Consider the following 14,378-nt stretch of genomic DNA (forward strand, 5'->3'; position numbering starts at 1 on the left):
CACAACGGCCGTTCCCTTTGGCAAAAGTGTTCCATCCATGAGCACCTGGATGAAACAGTAAATGACCCCTTAATTGCAATTTATAGCAACAGTCATAAATAATGACCAACCAACTAATGTTAGAGGTATAAAGTAATATTTACATGATCAAATAGAAAAAGAGGATTTATTGTCCTCTCTTGTACAGCCCTTTGGAGGCTGTTGAGTTTGCCTATAGCAGAAGCAGATAACTAGTTAGATTGGAACAAGAAAGTTCTATTTGTCAAACTTTCCTGCAGGTTATGTGAATATGTGGTTCAAAAACAAATTTGCATATTTCACACTTTACCCTCTACTTATACCACTGAAAATATATCTTATAATTTTAGGGCAGTGGCTAGGGGGACCAACGTAAAGGTCATTTAGGGGAAGATTAGGGCAGAATCATTATCATCATCATCATCTGCTGCCCTAGATATCCCTTAAAATCCAGTGTGAAGATTTTGGATTAAAGATGTATTGACTGCAGTAGATACCCTTGGAATCGAGGCTGAATCGTTAACACAGTAATGTTTTCTGTATCTGTAACCTTGTTATACTGTAGATTAGGTAGGCTGAGACCAATTGCAGGCGGGGGTGGTTTGAAGTTGAAAGTGGGTAACGGCCCATTGGGTACTTTGATCAATCTGTCCCTCTTAGGAAGAACCTTCTCTACCAGCACTGCTTTCTATTCACTTGAAGTAATGGTGCAGTGCAGTTCTGGTTCTCCATAGAGGACCTCAGGGATTAAACATACTTGTATGCCATAAGTATTCTCCAGTTCGTCTTTATCACACGATAATATAATGTTGATTTATTTTATCATTAATATGAGCTTGTAATGCAATACTGATTGACATTTCTACAACTGATCTTAGGTCCTCGTTGTGATGCTGAGGCTGCTAAGCAATTTATCCTAGACAATTACAGAGAGATCTTCAAGAAAATCAGAAAGCAAGACGCTTCTGGCAAGGATGACCCGAAAAACAAAGTCTACCATCACTTCACTTGTGCCACAGACACAGACAATATCCGGAAGGTTTTCAACAATGTAAAAGAGGCTGTTTTAGTTAAGTACCTGGTGGACTTCGGTATTTTGTGACATCCACAGCTCTCAAAAGATGGCAATACTTTTAGTGATATATAAGAACTTCCTATGTTGGAAAGGCTATGTGATCAAAAATATACACATCATCATTGACCTTATTTAGTTCTGTAAAGCTTCTTCTAACTGAAAACATCAACACATACAGTAACTTTTACACAACAGACCTCAATAGAATATTTAATTTAGATAGAACAATTAACTTTTATAGAGGAATTATTTGTTATTTACATATGCAGTTCTAAAGGTCTTACTTGATGAGTTTTCCAGCTCTGTACTTGGAGAAAGGAAAGATTTTCTGTACCATTTTGCCCATTGCTGTATACATTAAATACTTTTGTTTTTCTCTGGATTTTATCATTTAGGTGATTGACAAGTTACATGACGTCCTTTAGAGTGCATAGCCTGTAATTGCACACAAGAATCGTCAAAAGAATCCTAATGATTTAGATTACATTAGGAAGCATAGGCAGATTACAATACAGGATGGATTAAGGCACAGACCTAGATTTAAGGAGCGGTGCTTAAAACATAAACATCCAGGACATCTACTGTTCTATTGAGTTCTATTGTATATGAACTAGACATGATCTAGCACAATGTTTCTTTTGAGCAAGGCACTATCTGGCTACATTTCTAAGCCGAGCTGTGACTGCTCAAGATCTGGTTTGGCAGAACAGCCCTGAAAGCAGAAGTGATAATTTGATAAGTATGTTTAAAACCAATGGTTTAGCTATCTGTCAGTACTTGAAAACTTTTTTTTTTTATACAGTATTATACAGTATGTTACGCTCACAAGTTTGAAAAGGAGTGCAAAAAATACCTTTTTGGGAACTCATTTAATAAAATGTATTGAAGGAATGGAAGATGGTACCGGAATAATTATTCTTTCTTTTACTTGTGATGAAACGACACTATAAAATTGTATATGTACTTGTCGTTCCCATATGCGGATGTGTGATATATTTATTTATACAACTGTTTGCATTTTTCTGTAAGGCAATAAATTAAACTGCAACAATTACAAGCAATGAAGGTCTTTAAAATGTCAAAAATTCTGATGTGCACTTCAAAAATATGAAATCCTTCCTAGCTAACAGCAAGCTAGATTTAAGATGGTTGCATTAATATACATAAATATGTATATTAGGGATGCACCGAATCCAGGATTCGGTTCGGGATTCGGCCAGGATTCGGCCTTTTTCAGCAGGATTTGGATTCGGCTGAATCCTTCTGCCAGGCCAAACTGAATCCTAATTTGCATATGCAAATTAGGGACGGGGAGAGAAATTGCGTGACTTTTTATCAGAAAACAAGGAAGTAAAAAATGTTTTCCCCTTCCCACCCCTAATTTGCATATGCAAATTAGGGTTCGGATTCAGTTCGGTATTCGGCCGAATCTTTCGCAAAGGATTTGAGATTCGGCCGAATCCAAAATAGTGGATTTGGTGCATCCCTAATGTATATTACTAGGACTGATATCCTTCTGTGTCCAGTAGCCTTTTGTGGAGCATCCACAAATTCTTATATGTCCCTGAACATGGTAACTGTAGGCTGCAGTGACGGAAAAAGAAAAAGTATCAGTAGTTACTTTTGGCAGGATAAAACGAGGAGCCCTGGGCAAATTCCCCTTTGGCCCATTTAATAAGGTGGCCTTGGTTACTAACTGTAGCATTGATAGTATGCAATGTGCTATATGTACCTAGGTACATATTTTTCTGCTATGACGCTACATGTACAGCATTTCCAACAAGCAGATGCTTGACTGATACAGTAAATGTCTAAAGCAGAGTCAATAAACCAGTTCAGCTAGAATATTGTGCATACATTAGACAGACTTGTTTATCCAATAGCAATTCAACACATACAGTATATTAACTCAAAATGTATTGTATTGAAAGATGGAACTCTTGCTTCAGGCATGGTATTAAGAAAATTTATTTTTAGCTTAGAAAGTCCACCATCTCCTGGCAATTAAAGTAAAATATTCTACCCACTACTTGTATTTCCTGTGCAATATTAGTACCCACTACTTGCATACCTTGTGTACTATGTTTTAGCAAACTGCTTCTCCTCCAAAAAGAAATAAATCATGAAAAATTTCAAATTTTTTTCACGAAAAAATTGTTTTTTTCAAGCTTTTGGCATTTGGACTTTAATGAATAACCCCCTAAAAATACAAAATATATGCTTTTCAGGTCTGTCCAACGCAGCAACACATCATATTACCTGTCAGTGAACAACACTAACAGCATTAAACGTGTAGCACTTTCCGACTGCAGCCTGCAAACAGAAATCACCTCTATATCTATATCTGGGACTTTCAGTTGGGTGTGGCACCCGCAAGCAATACAGTCAGTGTATCATGGAGAAAAAAATACCTTTTGACATTTAAATCATAACCTATTTAGAAAATATAACACAAACAGAGAGCTATTATATCATGCTTACATTACTTACATTGCTTTCACACTACCTCACCCCATATATATTATATCTCTTCATGCTGCTTCAAAAATGATGGGAAGAATCGTGTGTGTGTTTCTAAAATGTGTCTGAAAACAAAACAATTTGCTTTGCAGCAAGTAGCATAAAGAGGGGGCCTTCATTGACTGACTATTTGCACACTGGGAAGGCTATTGGATTCCAAAAACACTTGAAACTGTATGCATACTGTTTCACAATTACTTTCAGATGCTTTGAGATGATTGCAGGTTGGGCATGCCATATATTTTCATGCTTTTGATACACGCCATCTTTGAAAGTAAGGCAATCCTCTCCTATGGAAGATAAAACCATGCTTTTTTATGATATACAATATTGTCTACATATAACGTTGGTTTATATGTTGTGCTCCTATTACAAATTAACAAAAACACTCTGGGACACAGAGGCCAAATAAGCAATCTTCCTATGGCAGCAAAAGACATGGTGACTGACTGAATGGAATCAGCAATTGGATCCGCAGTGTTTAAAGGGGTTGTTCACCTTTTAATATGTTGTAGAACAGGGATCCCCAACCTTTTGAACCCATGAACAACATTCAGAAGTAAAAGGAGTTGGGGAGCAACACTAGCATAAAATGTTCTTGGGGGGCCAATAAGTGCTGTTATTGGCCACTTAGTAGCCCCATGTGTCAACCTACATTGAGGCTCTGTTTGGCGGTACACCTGGTTTTTATACAACCAAAACTTGCCTCAAAGCCTGGAATTTGAAAATAAGCAGCTGCTTTGAGGCCACTGGGAGCAACATCCAAGGGGTTGGAGAGCAACATGTTCCTCATGAGCTACTGGTTGGGGATCACTGGTGTAGAGAGTCAGATTCTGAGATAATATGCAATTGGTCTTCATGTTTTATTATTTGTGTTTTTTTAGTTATTTAGCTCTTTATTTAGCAGCTCTACAGTTTGCAATTTAGCAATCTGGTTGCTAAGGCCCAAATTACCCTAGTAACCATGCAATGAATGAGATACTGGAATTTGAATAGGAGATAGAGTGAATAGAAAGGTGAGTAATAAAAAGTAAAAATAACACAAAATGTGTAGCTTTACATGGGAATCAGGCCCCGGATTTGTGGCGAGTGCCTAGGGCAGCAAGATTTTAGGGGCAGCATGTCGCCCAGCCACATTCTAAGGATGCGTACCCAAACACATTTAATCCTTAAATTATCTTTTTATATGGCAAAATAGCTGCTTAAAGGAGACAATATACACATATTTACTGTATAAAAGATTCAGGGGTTCCTTTGAAGTATCAGATGAGAATCACAATGATGAGCTCCAGTGGCATTGAATACAATATGGCAAGTAATTAAGATATTGTCTGTGTTTACAAAAGCAGATGTTGGGTCCAAGTGATTTACAAACATAGGTGCTTAATTGCAGTTGTCATTAGCAACCAAGCAGCATTTAGTTTTAAACACTCTGCAACAAGCTGTATATTAAAGCAGATCTGTAAATGGTTGCTATTGTGCACGTGCAGTACATAAACTTCTTGTAAATTGTCCCTCAAATGTGCTGAGCTGTATATACTAGCTTGTATACTAAGATACTTCTCCATGCTATAAGTATGATACCTGATAACTGAACATACTGTAAATTAATTACTTGGGCACTTTGCTGGATGAATCAGTTGCATAAATAGTCAACTGTTTATTAGAAAAAAAACTAGACATGTTAGCCACAGTTAGAATGTGAATATTGTTTTGAATAAACAGTCGCTTATTAATTTGGCAAAATCATCCTATTAAGAGTGGACACATAATAAGCTGAGAGAGAATAAGCTGACAATATCAACATCTAATATGTACAATATGTAATATGTATAATGTCTACAGCAAGCATCTGGGCTGATTAGTAATCAACCTTCTAACATCCAGATTTTATAGGAATTCATTTCTATGTAGCACTCCCGTGGGTGAGCCTGAGAAGCGTGTGAGTAGTGTGACGTGCTTCAGTGTACCATGAATACCCTTAGGCTGTGGGCAACTCCCTGCAATTCCCAGCAGTGTGTAGTGGGCCCCTCTAAGCACCCTACCCTCAGGTGGGTCCTGGGTGTCTCCTGGTGCACATATCAAGTAGCTTGAAAATAACAGTGGTCCTGGGGTTGCTTCAAACAAATAAACCTCTTTACTGAACAAGCAGATAGGCCTCTAGTGAACGCAATAGTTCTCAATGGCAGTTTGTACATATTCACATCAATCCCAGAGTTTCTCTCAAATAAATTGTAACACTCACATATAGGAATACTCTTGGTAAATCTCCTCCCCAGTGGTAGTACTGCCTGTCTTGGTGATCCTTTCCCCAGGGCCGGATTTACATAGTGGGCACCCCTTGGTCCACTGCTGTTCATCCCTCCTGTCTCCACCCATTATTCGTGCAAATTTTCATATTCGGGACTGAAGCAATGGGGATTGGAGCTCAGGAAATGTTAAAAATTATTGTATATCCAATGTTCTTGAACCAATGTGGGTGTGGTTGGACAGCATGCCGCCCCCTAAAATCCTGCTGCCCTAGGCCCAGGCCTTGGTGGCCTCTCCAAAAATATGGGGCCTGCCTTTTCTCCAGCAGAGGTATACTCAGGGTGGTATCTTGCTCTCTGGCAGCTCCCCCTGCACCTGTTTTTACCTACTCTCTGGTGGTATCTTGCTTCCTTGGTATCTTGCTTCCTTGGCAAGACCTGCTGCCCTGAGCTCAGTGACTCACTGTTGACTGCCTGGCAAATCTCCTGCCCTAATCTAACCCACTTGTGTCCCAGTGCTGGCGGCTGATCACCGCAAGGATACTATACCCACTGTCCTCCTTGTTGGGGCCTTGAGTTGCTCCTACAGTGATTATAACAATGTTACAATTTTACTATGCTGAACTTTAACTAATCTGGAACTGCCCAGACCCAATCCTGTACCCACCTCCCTGCAAGGTTTGATCCAGAAAGAAACCTGGTTCTCAAGTCAATGTTGGGTTATTACAAATACCAAGGAGAGAAGGGATCCCATTTCCAACAGTGCACGGCTCTGATGAACCAAGTGATGCTGAACCACCTGCTGCTGCTATGAGATTATAGTGTTTCCCTTATAAACTGCCTAATGGTGCTTTAGGTAGCATTCTTAATTGTCAGGCCATCTTTGTTACACATCAACATATTTATTATAACATGTGCAAAGCATTTTCAGTTCGAAAAAAACAATTCAGTAACTGAAAAATATTGGTGGAATGATGGTATAATATAACTTGCTTTTTGTGGCCTCTGGTGGCAAATGTCTTTGTATGTTTAATGCATTACTAAAACAGAGGATGTGACAAAAGCTGCCCTGTTAAGAGAATTATATGTAGTTAGAAAAGCAAATCTTGCCAGGTGTAGTAATATTTTTATTTAATATTTATTTAATATTGTTTTATTATTTTTGTATGTATTAGACCAGTAAAGACTTGCCATACGTAATAAAAGGTACAATGTTGCCCAGGTGCAATAAAAACAGCAACCAATGAAATATTTGCTTTTGAACAGGTGGCTGCAAATGGTTATTACTTAAACTTATAAGTGTTAATTGGTTGCAATGGATACTAGAGGCAACCAACTACATATTTTACAAACATTGCTATAGCCCTCATTTCTAATGTGGGAATAGTATATGCAAATATATAATACTTTATTTTGAATTTCACATCAGCATATTTGTCCAATTTTGTGTGGCTAATTACAGGTGTACTATTTAGACTTTGCACATCAAAGCAGGTAAATTTAGCAGCAACTGCAAAGAATGAATTTAAGAATGTTATTTTAATAACACAAGAAGCAAATTTCATTTTGTCTATATGCTTTAATGGCAGATATTCAGCATCACTCCATCAACCAACAGAAAAGGTGATGAGAGCACAAAGGCTTAGTTATTCTTGTCTCCATGTTCTGATATGGTCTTCTCAATCCAACTGAGGTATCTGGCAACCCTTGCATAGACACCGGGTGGATGGTTAAAACCAAATGACACAATGCCTGCTAGCTCTCCTCGGCACACCAAGGGCCCACCAGAGTCTCCCTACAAGAAGAGAGGGATTAAAAGAAGAAATTTAAAATAAATAACTACTTCATGTGTGCATCTTGCTGATATCAGGGAATAAAATTTAAATATTTGCTTGGAAGATTACATTTTGTTCACAAAAGGGTTCTACATAGGTTTCCAGGCAACTGTAAAATAAACATATTTTATGTGGGAGTTAAGGAAATAAAACTAGAGGAGAGAAATGGCCAAAATTTTAAAGCATTCTGGAATCATGGTGACAGTTCTAATACAAATGTCTTAATAGGGGGGTATTTTTTACAGTACATTGTACCTGACTGGAGTCCTTAATCTGGTTGATTCTCCCTGCACAGATCATTCCATCACTCAGCCTTGGGAAGTAACGGTGACACAAGCGGCGGCTTACAATGGTGATATTGGTCTCAAAAAGTTTATCAGTGTCTTCATAATTGTCAATCAAACCCCATCCAGATACACTGCAAGGGGTGCCAGAAGGAAGGTCACTGCTGCTAGATGGAAGGGGGATGGTCTGTACATAACGGTTTATGGTGGCCTTGGAGGTGAGCTTGCAGGGTAAAAGACACAATGATTGTTAAAAGTCCATTTTCTCAGTTCTATATAAATAATTACTGAGCATCTCCTACATAGTTATGAAACGACTAGTTATGGGAACACTTACTGTAATTATTTTCAAAGAAACGTAAGAAACTTCTATTTTAAGCAATGATGAAGCAGCAATAAACTTAACAGGGCAGGTAGGTGGGTAGTCTTAAACTTAAATAGATACTGACACCAGAAATTAAAGGAGAATTCAACCTGTAATAAAAAAAACCCTCCCCCCAACCCTGGGTAAACCCCCCTCCCTCCTCCCCCAGCCTACCTGCCCCCCCCCGTGCAAATTCCCCTAATTATAATTCAACTAAATACCCATAATACTGCTAATTTTCTTTGCTTCTCATACTGCAGGAAAAACACATCATGATTCTTATAGACTGATACTCCTCCCATAATACCATGTGTGTAAACATTGTTTATTTCCCATAGATCCATCTTTTATTTCATAATTTGATCATGCTACAGATAATATGTGCATTCTTACAGAGGCACAACTGTTGTTGGAAAAGTCTTCTATTTGCTGTAACCTTTTGGCTTTTGAGAAATACTAAGCTTATGTTAATATATTTAGCCAGATAATAAGCAGTAATGCCTGGTATTCATAATATATGGTGTATTCCTACTCTTACACGGATGTTTTGTACACGATTTTAATTTGACTTCTAAAAGTGCTTTGATACAGGTGCAAGAAAACAATTTTCATATACTTCAATCACTTACTCACCTTCAACAACATGACATCATTAAATGGCAGAGACTCTTCATCATCATATTCTGGGTGCAAGTGTTCACTCTGAACCCCAATGACCTGCTGTGAGCTCTCTGGCTCCTTTACATTGTGTGCTCCCAAGATGACTGTAATATCTCTGCAGAAACAAGCTCATTATCTTACATAGAAGAAACATATACATTCAAAGAATATATGCTGGGAGGGATGGGGGCAGCATTGCTTTGGCTGGCTCAAGGAGTCATCGGGGGCAGAAACACCCCTATAAAAATGTGTACACTTTCCTATTGATCCTCACAGTCCCAACCTATTTTAACTATTGTGCTTATTCTTGCATGTCTCCAACTCACGTACCCACTGCAGTGGGCAGCAGAAATCACCCAATCAGGAGCAATCAGCGATCCACCACAAAAACCTTCACCAATCTTCAGAAACGCCATATAGGGCCTAGAATGTGGTTTAGCTTCCTGACCTCCGATAATCCCATTACGTATCTTCCCTGAAATAAATTACAATGTGTTAATCAATTGGACTTGAAGAGGGTAAACTTATGTTAATTAAAAACAAAAATTATTTAATTTTCCCCTTCAATTTATAAACTAGACATAGTGCGATAACGGATTATTAAGATGACAATCATAAAGCTTTAAGTACAAATGACTGAAATCATATGTAGCAATAATACAGTGCACAGCCTGATTTAGATCAGGTAAAAGAAAGGGTCTTGGTTTGGGACAGTTGCAGAATTTCTTTGTCTGATTCTTTTAGGGTTTTGATACTTGGGCATATAATGAAAAGAGATGGGATAGCCCTGCAGTCCAGTTCAGATCTTTGGGCTAACTGTTCATGAATAAGTAAAGCCTCAAAATAAAATAATAGTGTATCTGTAGCTATGAGCCAAAATATAGGCAGAGGTGAAAAATAATAATTATGCAGTGGATTTATAAACAGGATAATCAAAAATGTTTTGGATTATTCTTTTGTCTGCTGCTACAGCATCTGAAAGACGAATTATGGCTAGGCAGAGCCGGGCCAACCCAGCCAGGCGCCCTAGGCAGCCTGGCGGGCCAAGGCGCCGGCTCTGTGCGTGCTCGACTGCGAATGCGTGAAAGTGCGATCCAGTGCGCGTGCGCGAAAAGTGCGCTCCCGTGCGCATGTGCGAAATGTGTGCCTGCATGCGCAGAAGCGCATTTACGCCAGCGCCAGTCGAGGAGAGACGGGACCGGACACGGGGTAGGCCACAGAGCAGCTTTGCGCCCCAGGCACGTGCCTACTCTGCCTACCCCTAGTTCCGGCGCTGTGGCTAGGAGAGACCAAAGGCTTCGTCAGCCTAGATTAAACTACATTTATATGATGCGCACAGATTGATAAATACTTGTTTATGAATTTTATTTACATGATTCTATTGGCAGGGGGTAAGTCTTGTGACTGGATGTATTGAAATGTGGATTTATATGATGCATACATGTTTGATTGGGTGAAATCTGTTTACTGTGTTGTTGATAATATCTATAAAGTTTAGCAGTTTTGAAGATACATATCTGGTCATAAATCATGCCATAATAAGCACCATAAAACAAGACTATTTTATAGCATAAATATTCACAACTCGCTAGAATTACCGCTAACGTAAACTGATTCGTTAACGTACCGCAAGTGATGGCAATGTCTTCTGAGCACATCGCTGTTTAGTAAACTTAGTCGTTGCGAAAATTTTGGAGGAAAAATATTCGCAGCGATATTCGCAGAAACATATCGTCAAATTTTAGCTTTATTAAACGGACCCCTAACTGTTTTAGCTCTTTCTTTATTGTTGCTTCTTCCCCCTATATTAATTGAATATATTTATATTTATTTAAATAGGTTGCAGCAAGTATGATGCAAAGACTAAGTAAGCTTGTAGTAAGCTTGTAGTAATCAAAGAAGACAAAAAAGGTTGCAGACAATTTCTACACACAATATTACACATTTGAGTTCTCTTAATCTATAGTAAAACGAGCAAACAGGATTAAATATCAAATAGCAGAGATTTAGGTGGATGGGTAGGAACAAAAATAATACATTATTGCGAAAGAATAAACCTGTTGCATTTGAGTGGTTTTTAACATTGTTCTGCAGAAACCTACCTTACTAGCACAGTTAAGGAAATATTTTTAAAAGTTCTATATTATATAATGTATGTACCTGGCCACAGTTACAGAGCAGAGATTGCACGAGACATGGAATAACACAAAAAAAGTTGACTCTACTACAAGTTAGATAATGAAACCTGATATGTCGCAATTGGCAAACTTTGGCAAATAGTTTTTAAATAATACATAAAAAAGCAAAAAACAACAACAATGAGATCTGTGACTACCATGAAACCTACTAACCTCTTCATAGTACTCTGTCCGCATCCCCTACCCAATAATATTGTACTTAAATATACTGACCAGAAAATGCATTTGGTAAGAAGGAAACCAGGGACAGAACGACTAGAAAAAGATGATGTTGCCCCATTCTCACACAGGTTGTACCAGTTGTGATCCTTCTAGCTGATTTCAGCAACTCTTTAAAGAGCAAACCCATCAGTTCCAAACTTATATCTCTCTTCTACTGGATCAGACAAAAATTATCTTAAGCATAGAAAAGGAAGTCTAGTAGTGCCAATCTAGATAGCAGGGTATGATGGAACGAGATTATCATAACAGAAATGTACAAGAGTAACATCCTATAATAACCAATATATTCCTATAGAATACATAGTTTACAGCTTGTAGATGCAAGTTTCAAAAAACTGTTAGCTCCCAATAAAAGTTTTAGCTTTAGCTACATACCCCATTGGTTTTTAATAGGGATGGAAAATTTTTTCGCCTTGTATTGGCGCAAAAATGGCATCCAAAGACTTGTATTGCGTTGTGCATCAAAAAAAAAAAGACGCACGTCAAAAAAATTTCGATGCAAAACAAATTTTTTTTGACGTCCATAGACTTCAATGGCCATCGGCGACATTTCGCTGGCGGTGAATTTTTGTCGAAATTACGTTTTTAACTGTCAGTCCCAGTGCAGAGTCCCATATAACCTGCATTGCCTAAAAGGTAGGTAGAATTGAATAGAATATGGCAGGCAAGAAAAAATTGTCTACACGTGGAAAAATTTAAGTGAGGTCAAAGGGGCAAATTCACTAAATGGCGAAGCGCATAACGCTAGCGTGAATTCACTAGCGTAGCGCATTTTTGTTAATTCGCCAATTCACTAAAGGACGCTGGCGTAAATTCGCTAGTGTTACTTCGCACCCTATGCGAATTTGCGCAATGGACGTAACTACGCAAATTCACTGATGCGCAAATTATTCTGAACGCTACCTTTTACGCCAGACTTCCTTCGCCACCTCAGACCAGGCGAAGTGCAATAGAGTAGATAGGGATTGCTTCAAATAAAGTTAAAAATGTTTCTAAGTCCCAAAAAACACTGGCGTTTTTTCTTTTTTTATGGGTGATAGGCTGAAAAAGATCGAACATTTTTTTGGGGCTACCCTCCTTCCCCCCTACATTTCCTAACTCATGGCACCTTAACTATACAGTGGGCACATGTGTAGAGCAAAATAAAAAATTTATTTGCTGTTTTGAAGGTTTCCCAGGCTTGTGTAGTGCTGCTACATATAACTCCATTGTAACTTAAATTTGGCGCCGTATGCAAATTAAGCATCGCTAGCGTAACTTTGCTTTGCTTGGGGAATTAATGCTAGCGCAACCTTGCAACCTTACACTTCCCCTGAGCGCAACTTCGGATTTTAGTGAATTTGCGTAGCGCTGGCAAAAATACACCTGGTGAAGCGCGGCGAAGCGCGGCGAAGCGGACGCTGGCGCAACTACGAATCTTAGTGAATTTGCCCCTAAGTGTCTGATTTACAAAGAGAGATGAGTAATCGCACAAATGCAGTTGTCAACAGCAACCAAACAGCAAGCTGTAAATTAAAGCCATAAATGTTTGCGTTTGACAACCGCACCTAAGCTATTTAGAAATTTGCTTGTAAATTAGTCCTCAAGTATGCTGCCCTGGATATACTATTTTAACGTACGAATATACTTTTGTAAAGCTAATAACTTTTAACTATTGTGGTGTTCATTTTGTCAATGTATTGTTAACTGATTCCATAACTCAGATTAATATGCTATATGCCCATGTATATGTATTATGAACCGAACGTAGATAAATTGCTTAGATATTTTATTGGATAGACTAGAAAAAACAGTTAAATGTTCATCCTATTACCAGAGGTAATAAGCTGACAATATCAACATGCATTATATACATCCATTATATATGCTGCAGCAAGCATCTAGTCTGAGTGGCAATCAACCTTCCAATATAAAGATTTTATAGGTATTCATGTCAAGTCAATTGTTTTTTATACTAAGGCTGCAGAGAAATGTAGTCAGGGTCTAACTGTAGATTTTAGTATCAGAATAGTCTTGGATATTATGCTTGTCCAAGAAATTATCCACGCCACTCTTAAAGGCATTAACAGAATCAGCCATCACAACAACATCCAGCAGTGCATTTACAACTCACTGCTAAAATGAAAGTTCTTTTCCTCTATTCTGAAGGGTGGCCTCTGGTGCGGTGATCCTTGCTATTTGTCTATAATGTCCTATTTGTCTATTAATGTACTTGTAAGGTGTAATCGTGTCCCCTCTCCAGGGCTGCTCTGGGCATGAGGCAAGGCAAAAAGCCACCTTTGGTAACATTAAGAGCCGAATTTCAGTTTTTTGTAGTCCATCGAGCACAATAGCGCTCACTGCAATAGCGATGAGGCCCCTCCTCCACCAGCTTCGGCGCTAGAAGTTAGAAGCATGGAGCGGGAGGGGGGCCGCACCGGGGCTGCTGCCTCAGATGGCAGCAGTCCATGAGACGTGCCTGTCCCTCTCAAGCATCTTTTTTCCAGTGAAAACAACCCCATTCTTGACAGTCTACCCTCATAATTTAAATCTTCCAGAGCTAAAACTTAGCAGTGAAGATCTGTGCCTCCAAAGATGCCCCAATAGCTCCCCATCTTCTTTTCTGTTGATTCACTGCACATGCCCTGTGCTGCTGTCACTTACTGAGCTTAGGGACCAACTCAAAAATATACAGTACACATAGAATATAAATGTCACTCTGGTTAGTAGTCAATACAGATAATTACTACATGGCAGCACACAAACAGTGCTACTATCATCAGAATGAAATAATTAGCCTGTAGCATCAGCTTATATTACAGACCAACCTCAATTCAAGAGGGTGACCCTGTGTGCAGGCGTGTTCCAGGGGCTGCTGCTGCTTCCCCCCCCCCCTCTGCGCTTCTAACTTCTAGCGTCGGAGCGGGTCGAGGAGGGGCCGCATCACTAGTGCAGTGAGAGCTATTGCGCTTGC

The 14,378-nt window shown here is 38.9% G+C and overlaps 2 protein-coding genes across 2 annotated transcripts in view; one reads left to right on the top strand and one right to left on the bottom strand.

Annotated features, from left to right (window-relative positions):
* Nucleotides 1-2,144, top strand: part of LOC108706887 (guanine nucleotide-binding protein subunit alpha-11) — a 33,143-nt gene extending 30,999 nt beyond the window's left edge. Inside the window, exon 7 of the mRNA XM_018243671.2 lies at nucleotides 897-2,144. Within this exon, the coding sequence (XP_018099160.1) occupies nucleotides 897-1,120 (224 nt within the window). The 3' untranslated portion in view covers nucleotides 1,121-2,144. The remainder of the gene's footprint in view (nucleotides 1-896) is intronic.
* Nucleotides 2,145-7,421: 5,277 nt separating this feature from the next.
* On the bottom strand, nucleotides 7,422-11,489 carry gzmh.S (granzyme H S homeolog). Its single transcript, NM_001094634.1, is given in 5 exon segments — nucleotides 7,422-7,657; nucleotides 7,953-8,204; nucleotides 8,979-9,120; nucleotides 9,336-9,480; nucleotides 11,417-11,489. Coding segments are annotated over 5 exon segments (759 nt in total). The 5' UTR covers nucleotides 11,484-11,489; the 3' UTR covers nucleotides 7,422-7,504.
* Between the last annotated feature and the right edge of the window lie 2,889 nt (nucleotides 11,490-14,378).

This window comes from Xenopus laevis, chromosome 1S (assembly GCF_017654675.1).
Source record: "Xenopus laevis strain J_2021 chromosome 1S, Xenopus_laevis_v10.1, whole genome shotgun sequence".
NCBI lineage: Eukaryota > Metazoa > Chordata > Amphibia > Anura > Pipidae > Xenopus > Xenopus laevis.